The sequence below is a fragment of the Melospiza melodia genome, chromosome 3 (genome assembly GCF_035770615.1).
Source record: "Melospiza melodia melodia isolate bMelMel2 chromosome 3, bMelMel2.pri, whole genome shotgun sequence".
Lineage (NCBI taxonomy): Eukaryota > Metazoa > Chordata > Aves > Passeriformes > Passerellidae > Melospiza > Melospiza melodia.
The window spans coordinates 61251215-61265754 of NC_086196.1; the positions used below are offsets into that span (position 1 = coordinate 61251215).

The following is a 14540-nucleotide window of genomic DNA, read 5'->3' on the forward strand; positions in this document are numbered from 1 at the left end:
TACTGCTGCACGTTCGTTCATATGTTGCGAACATTTTCTTCAGATACTGAAAGAAAATCACTCACTGTGTTTCAGTTGTTGGTACCTCTTGACTGAAACCAGATTCAGTGATAACTAATGGCTTTGGAATGTCAATCGGTTTGAGTACTCTAGTCCCTTACTCATAAGCATAGCATAATGAATATGGTTTTCTTTCCTTCACCTTTTAGGACTGCATATATCTGTTGAGAGAATATCAGAAATGCTTCCATGAAGCCAGGCAAGAGACTTCTAAAAATCTAGGGGAAAAGGCATTGGAAGTATCAGAAATGTACATTTTTGGAAAATCTGAAGCTTTTTGTAGGAGATTAGAAAAAGTGAGTATATTGGGTGCTGTTGTTATTTGCAAAGAAGAAGCTTGTCTCCAAAGACCAGTTTACAAAGTGCATGCTTGCCGACATAAATTCTCTTAATCATCCTTTAAAGGAGTCTGTAACTCTCTATTGAGAGAATTTAGGCACTTCCACAGATTAAGTCATCCCAATGATTGATGCTATTACCTCACAATTGCCTTCTCAACTTGCCAATTTATCTCTTTTAGTGTGGAGAGAAATAACCTGACCTAGATTCAGATCATTATTTTTAGAGGTTTAAAATTATGTGAAAAGTAACACACTTCTGTTTGTTTTTTTTTTTTTAATTACTTTAAAAACTCATGTTTACTGCCAAGCAGAATTCTTCAGATGATTCTGCTGCTTGGTGTCATCTTAACATTTAGCTTGGTAATGCAGTGAAGGGGTTTTAAACTAACATTCTTGAGTGGAAAAGGTAATAGGTGCTTCTTGGTACAGATTAAGGTCAGACAAGGGATAAGATGATAATCATCACAAGGTAGGAATTCTGTGAGTCTTTGATGTACTTTTTTATCACTCAATATACATACTAATCTGTAGGGTTGTGGTTTTTTATTCTTTGATATATCTTTTTGTCATAAGTCTGCCATGTTTTAACTCCTTTTCTATATTATCCTATTGGATCTAGCAGTAAAACATAAAAAACCCTCTTTATCCTTAAGAAAAACAGTTATTATTTTACTTTGTGTTGCATTGTGGTGACAACTGATGTTGAAAACTGGATTAACCATGCCTCAAGTATTGAAGATACTTGACTCAGAAACAACACATTTGTGAATGCAGTAGCCAGAAGAGTGGCTGTTGAATATTTTATTTTGCTCAGGTTTTAGTTTATAGAGGAAATAACAAAGAATTCATTATGAGCATGAATATAACATCTTTATTTCAGATAATGGAAATGATAGCCATAGAACAGAATTTTAATGCACTGACTCAGTGTGCAATTGAAGGTATAGATCTTATGGCAGTAAAATTCAAAAATATCTACCACATTTTTCAAAAGAAACCATATGACACCCTTGATCCACAAGTAACAGAATTTGATGTGGATTTTGTGAAATTCAAGACAGAAGTTGAACGTTTAGAGGTGAGTAATATTTTGACTTATTATAACTTACTTGGGAAAGAATTTATGGAACTGATTGTCAGTGGGATGTTGGATTGTGAACAGGCTACACTGTTCTTCTAAACAGCATGGAGTTTGTTTTTGTCTGGAGGGAGATTTTTTCCATTCCTTCTCCTTTTTTCAAAGGAAGGTGTAAAATATATCAAACAGTGCTTAAGTATGATTTTCATTCTGTGGCCAAAATGACAAAAATTGTGATGCCTGAGAGAATGATCTATGTGAAAGTCATTCATTAGCCTGCAGAAATGTGGTCAAATTTTAGGCAGAATAAATTTGCAACTAATTTGTTTATTTCATAGAATTGTATGACATTTTAGAGATTATTTGACTGAAAATGGCTATTTAATAATTATATTAAGCATGGCATTATGAAGGCTCCTATTTTGTGCTATAAGTGTGCTTTAAGTAACAATTTCAAATGCTACTGTGTTAAGAAAGTATCATCAAAATACTGTTTTCTGACCTGAAAACCCACACTGAATTGTGTATTCTTTAGACACAGCTACAGAATTTTATGCGCACCTGTTTTCAGAAAATTTTGTCTTCACAGAATTCACTTCAGTTACTTCAAAGGTATTTGCAACTATGTTTTAAAATATTTTAAAGTAACTTGAAATTACTGATTTCCACAATTGAAACAGCCCAGCAAATTTTAAAACAAACAGCCTAATTGAGAATTTTTAATTACTGATATTCTGAACTACATAATAATGAGAAAATATATGTTTTATCTTTGTTATGGGAATCAATATATTCTTTTTCTTAATTTCATTAGAATATTATCATACACAAGAATATACTAAAGGAAAAGTCTAAAACATACTAAGCAACAACTACCAAAATACCCACCAGAGCAGAAATTTTCAACTTGTTTAAACTTCCTTAAAGAAAAAAGTTTTCCAGGTTCAAAATAATTTCCTAGATGTTTGCTTATTTCAGTTTATGTAATGTTCATATACCCCAAGGTAAATTAAAACAGTTAATATTTTAGAAATGTAATTTTGGGTCATTTTTGTCAATTTTTAATACAGGTTTCAAAGTCTGAATATGCCATGCCTACAAGAAGAAACAGCAAATACAATTAGTTCTATTCTTCAACATTATGTAGCAGAACTTGAAGCTACTAAAAAGGTATTTAATTTCTTTCCAGTAAGTTGTAAACATCATGTTAAAATAGGAGAAAGCATTTTAATATGAATAATTTTTATTTTTTCTGCCTCTTTCACTAATTTACTCCCAATTCTCAATTTATCCTACTTCTGTTTTCCTGTTACAGGAAAACAGGCCTTAGTGAGTGGGCAGCAGAATATGCACAACTGCTCTTGTAGGCAAATTTGTCCTCACAATTTTACTTTATAATCAAAATATTTTCTGTTTTTCCTTCATAAATTAAATTTAAAGAAGCATGTTCTTTGCTGGTTTAAAGAAGCATGTTCTTTGCTGACTGTGTACATTTCTTGCTTGTACCTTTTGGATTTTTTTATTAAATGAGGCTTCTGCAGTTAATTTGCATGTATAAGAAGTTATTATCAATTGCTGTGGCTGCATAAAATACATGTAAAATATAGGTGAATTGCATTTATGTTCATTATGAAGTAATTTTTCATGATTTTTGTAGTGCACCCTGACTGAAGTATAATGAGAATTAAGTTCTGGCAACTGCTCATATCACTTGACTGTAAACTATTACTTTGTCCATAAAATAAACATCTGCAACAGAACTAGATGTCCAAACTCCCTTTCTACTAAAGAAAGAAAGAAAGAATTGCTCTGGAGTGAGTTAATCTGATCAATTTTATACAGCATCCTGAAGATTTAAATAATTCCCTCCAAATAACCATTTTTCTTCTATGAATATAAAGGGAATCTGGAATACCAGATTGTTGAAAAAGGTTTTTTGACATGTTTACATTTCATAAGATCAATGATAGAAGTTTGCACAAGGAACCAATATCTATAAACTCTGCAGTTATTAGAAATTTTTTCCTCCTAACAGTGACTTAGAACTGTAGCCTAGCAAGGCTGTGCTGAACCACTCTTTACAAAACCACTCTTTCCTTTCCCTACCCATACACTGTTTATAACAATCCCTGAACCCCTAAATACTGGCTTAACTAGATGAACAGATTTTTAGCAGCACTGCTTGCTTAAAAATCATGTAGCCCACCCTTAGCTGTATTTTCCCAGGCAAAATAAAACCAATAGGTACATTTACTGAGAGGGTTTCATCCAGGTAAGTTCCTCTCAAGGTCATTGTGAAGCTGCTTGGATTTCTTTGGTTGGGGCCACCGGAGACAAGGTCGGGCTAAGACGTTCTAGTTAGTGAGTAGTTGTGTCATCACAGCCTGAGTTCACGTGCCTAATGTTGGGTGGATCCAAATGCTCCTTTTTTCTGTCAAAGAACACGTCTTGATTCTGCTGACTAGTTTTAACTATTTATTTGATATTACTAAATTGCCTTTTATCTTTGTCAAGCAAGTTATTTCCAATAAAATGTTGCTCTTACTGCAATGCTGGTTCTAAAGTGATTGAATACTTTGCCATTGCATATTTCATACAGTATAAATTTAGGCCTTTTTTTGTTTTGTTTTGTTTTAATGCAGCCATTTGCTGAGCAGGAGACGTTCTTTTTTCATCTTGGGCACAGATAAAAACACGGGCTTTGTATCCAGGAGTATCTACGTGCATTTTAGTTAGGAGTTAGTAGAAAAGTGCATACCATAGAATGCTAAATTATTGTGATTTGGAAGGGACCCACAAGAATCACTAAGTTCAAATCCTGAAATATTATCTAATAGTCAGATATGTGTGTCTGAAGAACAGTGCTGATGTTTCTATTCAGGAAAAAGCTCCCAGTTAACAGTCTAGCTTGGGCCTCTGCCGAGGCCAGTTCCAAGCAAAGGGGGAGAAGCCCCACAAGAGTTCTCCTGACACCACTTCCTTAAACAGCTTGTTTTCACAGCAGATGGCTTCAAAGTCAGGGGTCAGACTTGATCCTGAGTACTGGCTGCTCTGCCCCAGGGTTCACAGTGCCTTTTGCTGCACTCAGGTCTCTGTCATAAGCGAGCACAGCTGAGAAACTGCATGAGATAATGGAGACAGGAGAGGTACCAGCGTTGAGGTGTGTGCATCTTTGAAGGGTAGCAAGTCAGGGAAGAAATACATTTTTCTGTCCATGAGCTGTTGTGTGACACAATGCAAATTTAATCTGTTTGGGAGGAGGAAGAAATTGTGCTACCAGAGAAAACAGTTTAGCATTTCCATAGTTTTTTTTAAATGCATCTGTTTCATGATATTGTTCTTGCTATAGCTTTACCAAACGCAGAAAGATGACCCTCCTCTTGCTCGAAACATGCCACCTATTGCAGGAAAGATACTGTGGGTGAGACAGCTATTCAGAAGGGTAAATGAGCCAATCAGCTATTTCCATGTAAGTTGATGTGCGGAAAAATTAGGTGTTTTGTGTAACTGTGAACTGTCTTCAGTAGGGTAATCATACGATTTCTGGTTATGATTGCATCACTTGTTATATGCTAAGGAACATTTTTCTTTGTATGTTTATACTGCTCTGCAGTAAGCCTTGTGGATCCAAGATGTAGTGTTGGAATAGAACAGACTAGACTATTTCAGTTGAAAATAACTTTGAAGAATTCTTGAAATGTTTGAGTGATTCTCCTACAAAGCGTCTAGGGTCTCATGCCAAGTTAACTTCTATGTGAGAGAGGTTTTCACTTTCTTGTTTCCCTTGGATGGGAATAATGATAATCTAAATCTGTTCCAAGGAAAACAGACATTAATATTGATTAAAAAGGAAACTTTTACAATAAATTTTCACTTATTCAATTTTGAGTAGAACTGAGTATCCATTTCACTGTGAATTGCAGGTATCTATGACAGTATATTAAGTAATTGCTCTTAGTGATGTTAAGTGTTTAGTATTTATCCCTTACAAGTTCTTACTGACTTTATTGCCCTGTAAATTTGACTCATTAATATTTGATACAGTTTTTAACACCTCTGTCAGTATAATTCATAGTATTAACCGACACTATGTATAGACAATACTTAAATTGAGAAAAACCCAAGTGGTATGGATGGTTTGGGATATAGTTTCAATTTGAATGTGCTGTGTTTTAACAGAAACATTCAGATATCTTGGCAAGTCCAGAAGGTAAAGCAGTTGTTCAATCATACAACAAACTTGCATATGTATTGGTGGAGTTCGAGGTAGTCTATCATAATGCATGGCTGAAGGAAATGTCACAATTACAATATCGTAAGTAATTAAATATGTACTTGTTCTTTAAATTTTTGTTGGATAGTAAGTTAACATAAATCAAATCAGATTTTTTTTAAAGCTTCATTTACCCTTAACATGCGCAAGTGAATCATGATCCAATTATCAGACTCGGTAATACAATCTCAGTGCTTTACTGACCTTGATGCTGGGTATTGATGCAGAGGATTGCAGATTTGGTACACTGTTTGACTGTACAGATGACTGTAAACATTAGTGACACAAATTTTGGTATTTAAATTCTCTATGTGTACTATGTAATAATTCTTTCTGGGTTTTTCTTTTTCCAGTATAATAATTCATAAAGTTGTATTGCTCCAGTCCCTCTAAGGACAAATATATTGTTATTAAACACCTAGAAATGTTTGATAGTCCAGCATTGTGTTTCCTGGTACTTAGAGAACTAATTTCATGATTTTTTAACTTGGGCTGAGAAAAGTTATGACACAAATAAGACTGGATCTCAGGCTTGTTTAGATTATGAAGAGAAAGGCAGAAAGTTAATATGATGGGTTGTGTATTTTCTTTAACTGAAAACAATATGAAGCTATTTCACAAGTAACTCTACATACTTAATCACTATATTTTAACATTAGAAATATGGATTTCATAGTAATTTATAGAATTTAAACTATTGTTTGCTTTTGAAACTGATACTAGAATGTCTTTACAGTCTTACAATCCACGATATTTGTGCGTCATCCTACAACTGAGAAGCTCCTGGTTAATTTTGATCCCCAGATTCTAGAGATTGTGCGAGAGACAAAATGTATGGTAAAGTTGGGTCTAGAAGTACCAGAGCAAGCATTCAAACTAGCAATATTAGAAGATGAATTGAAGTCAAACAAGTTGAAGTTAGAGGTAAACTTTAAAAGTATTGTGATTGCTGTTCAAAAAAATTTAAAAAAGAGTGTGTTTAAACATGGATTTTTTTCTATAGCTAAAGATTAAAGCTGGGTAAGAGGTAGTTCAAGGTAAATTTGCGGAATACACAGGTGAACATAGAAAATCTAATTTGAAAACCCCCTGTTAAGTCCTGTGTGGGCTGGTAGTTACTTAAATATAAGAATATATACTTCATATATCCAATGCCACACTAAGTATACTTTGGTCATGAAATAATTTAAGCTATACAAATAGTTTTCACAGTCAGAAAAACAGTAAAATGCAGGGGTTTAGAGTTTTTGACAATAAACATTGGAGTTAGTCTGGTTTGGAATTGTGAAGAATTTTGAAGAACTTTGCAGGTTACCTGCAAGAGAAGTTACATTTGTTCTATCTATTGTAGTCTCTGCTATGGTGTTATTTCAAGAGCCTGTATCTTGGGGAGCCTGTATCTTGTGCATCATACAAGACTTCTCTGTGTGTGTGTGCATATGGCATAAGAGAAGAGGATATTTTAAAACTGACTTGAGCATCTAAAGAGTATGATACGCAATATTAAAAGGATATTGCAAAGATTAAGCTGTCTTCAGTTCTAGAGAAAGTTCGTTCTTTTTCTGGCTTTGTGCCTTAAAGTGCTACAAAAAGGTGGCTTTTATTTCTCCTTCTACAGCATAATACAAATTCATTACATTCCAGAAATGATGTTCATAGGTATGTAATGTCTGTGTAAAATTCTACATTTGTTTTCAAATACAGCATTGTGCAGCTTTCAATATCGTTTTTCAGATGATTTGATTGTATGACAAATTGTTTTCTTGAGTAAAGAAATGCTTTAAATATTCTGTTTGATGCTATCCTTTCTAACAATCTACAGGCTATTATTGAATCTTATGAAGAATTGTGTCAAGGAACACGAAGCGTGTTTGTAAATCTTTTTGCACCAAAAATGCAAACGGTTAGTATTGCTGCATGCACTTCAGTATACCTCATAAGATCTTAAAATACCTTAATAATAATTTATGATTCTGAAATAATTAGATGGATCTGCATGTTGTGAGCTTAATGGATTTTTCTGAGACCTTTAAGACTAAAAATCTGGTTTTTTGATCCTTCATACAGTTTTCAAATAATGTGCTTTACAGTCAAATAATCTTAGTGCCTGTGAGATAGAAGACCAGTAGAACAAAAAATATGGTCTTTGAAGTCTATCTATCTCCACAAATCTCTGGCTTTAACATGGAAATTTGCTCAGAAGGAATTATTAACTTTTTTAATTGAGTCTCTTCAGTAATGTAGAATGCTACACTATGATGTTTTATACTATACTAAAAGTACAGTTTTATTGGAGATGCAGGATGTCTATCCCACAAGCCATTTTGTTTTGCCAGACATTTACAAGTGTACATATGTTAATGTTTTAAGTAACCCTCCCCATTTTGTTTGTGAGAGTCACACTGAAAGGTTGCAGAGTTTGTGTAAGTGTGTATAACTACAAAGTTGGACAGAAGTTTGAGAAACTAAAGACCTGAGGCTATAGTATGCACTACCCTCCCCTTCCTTTCTATTGCATAAATTTCTTTGACCTTTTTTATTGGAAACTTGTAACCTCCCTTACACACCACTCTGTTTTATAAGCAATGTTAGTAAATATAATAATAGAACTTGTTTTAATTGTTTTCTCTTGTGGTTTTGGTGGTTTTTTTTTAATCTATTAAATTATATCTTTATGCTTAGATGGAAGCTGTGTTGAGGCAAGGACTTACCATGTTGACTTGGTCATCTGTCACACTGGAAACTTTCTTTAAAGAAGCTCATCAAATTCAGCATATATATAGTCAGCTTTTGAGAAGGGTAAACATTTGCTCACTATATAAATAAGACCAATACCTTACAGAAATTATTTCTAGGATCCTATATTTCATATTCAAACATAATCTGTACTTATTTTTGTACCATACCTACAAATTTTATTGCTTTTTAAATTAGGTTGCTTTTCTTGGAGTAGGGATACACTCAATGATTCTCTCCTATTATTGCCATCATATATAGTTGATTTTTCCTTCTGTCCTTAAAATAGAATCTATTTCCACTTGTTGTCTTAAAATTCTGTGGCTTTCACTCTGATTTTCAGAGCCAATACCTGTCTTTGAGTGCTTGTCCATGGCTGCAGCTGCATAAAAGACACTTCCATGTAAAAACTGTTGAGTGGAGAACTTTGGAGCATTAATTCTATCTGTAGCAGGCATGTTGTGCAGCCCATAAAATAATGAAGGAGATTATGCTCTTTTCTCACAGTTCTCTGGATTCTGCTCTGTGCTCTTTTACTCTCTTGGTATTCATCACATAATTTCTGAATTTATTTGATTCCATATTTAATATCCACATAAGTAATCTGGATGATGGCTTAAAGTATACCCTGACAATGTTTGCTGATGACACCAAGCTAAATGGGAAAGTAGAAGGAGACCCGACAGGAAGACCTGAATAGGCATGAAGAGCAGACTAGTAAGAACCTTACAAAGTCCAGCAAGGACAAATTAAGGTCTTTCACCTGGCCAAACATCATCCAGGAGTGCAGCATAGGCTGAGATCTACCTGACCTGGGCATCCTTGTGGATAACAAGTTCAGTGTGAGTGAACAGTGTGCTGCTCCAGCAAAGAAATTCAGCAGGATGTTGAGTTGCATTAATAAGCAGTGGTAACAAATCACCATCTTCCTCTACTTGGTGCTGGTGAGGCCAAACCTGGAAATGTATTCAGTTTTGGTCCCTGCTATACAGAAGACATTTGGAGAGGGTTCAGAGAAGGGCCACAACAATGATCAGAGGACTGGGAAGCCTGACGAATGATGAAAAGTTGAGAGAAATGGTTTTTTTCAACCTTGAGTAAAGAAGGCTTAGGGGAAACCTTATCATCATGGTGTAATATATGAAGATTGGCTGCAAAGAAGATTGGCTGCAAAGGAGACTCTCTTTTTACAATAATTTATGTGGAAAAGATGGGGAGTAATGCGTATAAGTTACTTGTGGAGAATTATCAATATGACAGAAGAGGAAAATTTTTTGCAGTGAGAAGAGTCAGCCACTGAAATAATCTCCCACTGAAAGTGGTGCATTCCCCAGTGCCAGACAATTTTGAGACTCATCTGGACAGGGTGCTGGGCTATCTTGCCTAGGCTGTGCTTTTGCCAAGAAAAGTTGGACCACATGATCCTTGAAGTCTTCTTTCAATTTGGTATACTATGATTCTATGATTTACCATGCTTGAGGACCAGTATTGGCTTGGTTTTTTCTCAAGACTTTAACTTGACAGTCAGATTGCCCTTCTGGCTTGATGATTAAACTGTGTGACTATTATCTTTTCTATCAATATTGTAAATTCCTTTGTGGTAGGAGATTGTTAGTCACTAGTCAGTGTATCTAGTTCTTTTTATGTATGGTAGAAAATCATAATTATGAGCAATGCCCTGTTTGCCACTGGAACCCAAAGCTGGAAAAATATTGTCTTTGTCAGAAATGAACAGTTTTGTAAGCCTGAGTATATCTAAAATAACCATGTTTTTGTGTAAATTTAGGTTGTATGTGGCTTTTTTTACTTCCCCCTCTCATATCAATTAAAAAAATTAACCTTGGTTAGACTCTTGATTTCTACAAATGGGGTATTATTGTCAAACAGGAAAAAAAGTGATGTGCAATGGAAGCATGAGGTATATTGTGAAAAACAAGATGGAATATCATAAACGCAGAGTACTTCAGATAAAAGACTAAAAGATGGACAGAAATCACTTTTACTTGGATTCTTCCATGGCAAAAAACAATTCAGTGTAGTTAACTGTATACTGATAATGCTGCAATTTAGGATCAAAACCCCAGCAAAAACGGTGTTGACTAAAAGAAGGAGAAGGACTGAAGATTAACCCATAAGCAATTTATAGTAGACCCCCCCCACTTGCCTTGTTGCTAATCTTGTGGTCAGTAAGATCATGAACAAGTATCCAATTATATTGATGTAGCTTGTTCTATTACTCTGTTTTGTTTAATCTAGAAGCTGTGTACCTTGCATGACAGGAATGATCCAGTCTGACTTTTTGTAACTGCCTGTCTGCCTAAAACTGCAGTTAAACCAGCCAGGATTCTTTGGGAGTCTAGTAATTGTAAATAACCCTTAAGTTACCATAACTCTTGTTATTATTCACTTGGAGAATTTTCTACTCTGTAACATTCCTGCATTTATTTTTCTGCAATACATTTTTTACCTGTTAGAGTGCTCTAAAATGTAATACATTATGCTTTAAAGATAAATGTATGGTATTAATGTGGTTTTCTCTTTTTAGGTAAATATTATAACTGACGTGCGGATTGGTACATTATTAGAAGAAATATCAAGTACTTCTTTAGTTAGCTTGCCAGTAGATGATGCTCTCAAAATTGAGGATCTGTTGACTGACAATGAGGTGTGTGCCACTTTACATCTTTCAACTAGAATTTTAGGGCATGTTAGAAAAAAATGCCTTAGTAAATGAAAATAAAACTATAAAATTCTCTGAGGAAATACAGAACTTTATTTGTAATTAAATTATTTTAGTTAAAATATTTTATATGAAGATATATTGGTTCTTTGGTATTTGAGATACTTAAGCTGTAGTATGTCATAGATAATCTTGTTTAAGTGCTTTGTATTTATTGTGTATGATTTCTTGTGTATGAAGGACCTCAGAGATATACAGCCCTTCTTCCCCCCTGCTTTTTCCAAACTGTTGTTTTTAAGGAGAAGGCAAAAAATACTTTCCAACAAGTATATTTGAAAATCTAAAAGTTTTCTTAGTACAAAATAGGCTAAAAATGTATTAATTATTAAATCAGTGCAAGTAAATAAATTTATTAAGGACAGCTGAAACAGTGTTTGGGTAATTTCAGATTCAGAATGTGACCTCTCTTCAACATTCAGGATTTTTTTAAGCACCTAAAAGTACCATTGCATTTGAAAACCTGGGCTTTTTTAGACATTAAAAATATAGTGATAATATAGCAGAAGTTTTTATAAATGTACAAGTATATTTTAATAAGTATATATGTTTCATTGAAATGGTTTTGGTCTGATTAATACAATATTCAGAGAAATGTTTTTAATCTCCATCAAGAGAAACAGTAATAAGATAATCAGTGTTATCTATGACAATGCATTGATATTTTTATTTAACAGGAATATACTAAAGAATGTTCTGAGCTCTTTAACGTCAAAAGCATGCGCGTTGAAGAATCTGTTCAAGATCTAATAGAGATATTTGAAAAACATTGTCTATTTCCATCTTTTAGGCCCTCAGAATTTCAAGGTAGTCAATAATGCTTATTTAAATAAAAAATTCGGGTGGACTTTAGCTAGTTTTTATCAAAACTGATGTTTTAGCTAATTTGCTAAACAAATTTTCCTCTCACTAAAATTTCATCTATGTCACAGCTCTGCCTTCTTTAACCACTGTTAAAGTAAAACGCTAGCTCATGAAGTATGGAGATAACTCAGTTGTGGGGTTTCTAGAGTTAAAAGCTGTCCTTCTGTTTAGATTAGCAAAGTATTTGCTCTAGAGGAAGAACATTAAAGTTCCATTTCTGTCAGTCACTCATCATAACTCTCCCATGTCACATCTGGCCACCTGTAAATGAAATCCAGTGTTCCTCTCTTCTCAGCTCTGTCAGCTATTTGGTACTGTGCCTCTGTTTTTAACTTTCCTGCAGCAGTACAATTATGTGCTTTTTTGGCTGGTCAGTTTAAATTAGTATTGTCAAAGGCTGGCACTTGAATGACTGGTTTCTGCTTCTTTGAGATGTCTTACTAAGATTTTAGAAGATCCCGTATTGTTACAAGAGAAATAGTTTATATTTGAAGGAAAAAAAATGCTTTAAGGAAAATTTTATTTTGATGCTTAATCAGTAATGGAGCTCTTTTCTTTCATGGGATTTTTTTTCTTCTAGGTTCAGGTTTCTCCAGCTGTAGAGGCATAGGCAGGGTCAATACTGCAGGTGGTTCAGTAGGATGCAAGCAGAAAATCATGAAACAAAAATACTTCTCTGTCCTTTGTTAAATTGTTTATGCTTATTTTGATTTTTTGGTCATTTTCATGGATATATTAATGACTGCCAAGCCATCCTTAGTGGTAGTGCACTGTGTTTGCTAAGCTAAGGCCTATGGGCCGGTCTCTAAACCACATTCCTGGTGTGAAAAAGTGTCATGAAATAAAACCAATTTTTGGTGATCCAGGTATTACTAAATAAAAGTCAATATTTGTTTTGCCTCTAATGAGGGGACAGCATGCTTTAAATCAGAATATTTATATAATAACAACTTTCTTTTTTTTTAATTTACAGGAAAAGACAAGCGTATAGCATTTGGAGGTAAAGAAAAAGCTCCTGCTGAAGGACCTAAAAGTGAAGATGGCAGGATCAGTGATAAAGAAGAAGAGTTTAAAAAGGTGTTTTGTGAAAATAAGGAAATTATTTTTAGGCCAATTGGATTAGTAAACAGGATCTTGAGTTTTGGTAGCTGCATATCTGTGTTACAGAAAGACATCACATGGAAACTGTCAAATATAATGTACAATGATGAAATAGCTTACCTAAAAAGTGCATTTGAGATGGATTTTAGTTTTCACAAGTATATTGCATTTTATTCAAATTTTCACCTTTATTAAACAAATACTTGACAGGAGTGGTAAGTGTAAAAACTGGAGACAATAATGTGCCTAAGCCATAACACAGGCTTTCCCTCTTGGGTAGACAGGATCTTTCATCATTTCTATCATTCTCTTCCGACTTCATCAGCAAAGATTGTCTTTGTACTTTTCCCATGAAGAATGCAGTTTCTTCATGTTCAGCAAAAAAGGAAAGTAGAAGTAAAGAACAAGGACTCTCAAAGTTGGAAGTACAAATACAATAATGCTACGATGTTGCAATTTTTAAAAATAGTGAGAATTTCATGTTGCTGTGTTTTCATATTCTTGATCCAGTTGCATTTTATTGTATTTGTCTCTTATTCAAAAATGGATGCATGGGCACCAATATTCTTGAATAATTCATGGTTTAGTTTTGTGGCTTGGTTTCTATTTGTTCTTTTTTAATATGGAGAGCTTTTCTGAAGGACCATATTTCAAACAGATTTCAGTATTCTGTATCTGAATAAGACAAGTTATTTCTTCACATCCTGTATTTACTTTTCCATGCAGCTTTTACTTATTTACTTGCTTACAACCCCCCAACTTCTCACTTTGTGTCTTTCATGTAGCTTACAGCATAAGTTCCTTCTGACAAAATCTATTAGGTTTGACTTATGATGTTTTTGCAATAATTTTCAGGTTCCTATGTGAACATGTTGCTAAATAATGTATGGTTTATTTATTACAGAACTGTAAAGACTTACTTGCCCATTTCAGTCGCCGGCTGCTAGTCTGTCTCCAGAAATCAACCCGACTGTCTTTGGATCGTATTAGAAGAAGAATGAGTGCTCCAATGTAAGTTGCTAATGAAGGATTCCCTCAATAGTATGCACTCTCTATGAATTCTTCATGATAGTGGCAAGATCCATACAAAATCACTCTCCTATATTCAGGATGATTTCTATAGATTTGTCTCTGTTTGAACAGGCATAGATTTCAGAGACAGAATTGTTTCAGTATAATATATTGTGCTTTGAAAAGCCTACTTAAAATTCTATTAAGAGAATTTAGTTCAAGCAAGTGAAGATTATGATGTTTTGTCATTAATGTTTGTTAAAGTCTGAATTGCACTTTTTTTTCCTATGGACATTGTTCATAAAAAATGTCTTGAAATCCTTATCAAAGTCAATGGGA

At 34.1% G+C, this 14540-nt stretch overlaps 1 protein-coding gene across 1 annotated transcript in view; it reads left to right on the forward strand.

Moving 5' to 3' along the window:
• The window catches only part of DNAH8 (dynein axonemal heavy chain 8), a 114004-nt gene that overhangs the window by 10213 nt on the left and 89251 nt on the right, over window positions 1–14540 (forward strand). The window contains 14 exon segments of the mRNA XM_063153346.1: window positions 210–356; window positions 1282–1479; window positions 2015–2091; window positions 2550–2649; window positions 4829–4948; window positions 5659–5794; window positions 6489–6676; window positions 7575–7655; window positions 8435–8551; window positions 11034–11153; window positions 11903–12032; window positions 12107–12134; window positions 13142–13166; window positions 14095–14231. Coding sequence (XP_063009416.1) covers window positions 210–356; window positions 1282–1479; window positions 2015–2091; window positions 2550–2649; window positions 4829–4948; window positions 5659–5794; window positions 6489–6676; window positions 7575–7655; window positions 8435–8551; window positions 11034–11153; window positions 11903–12032; window positions 12107–12134; window positions 13142–13166; window positions 14095–14231 — 1604 coding nt within the window.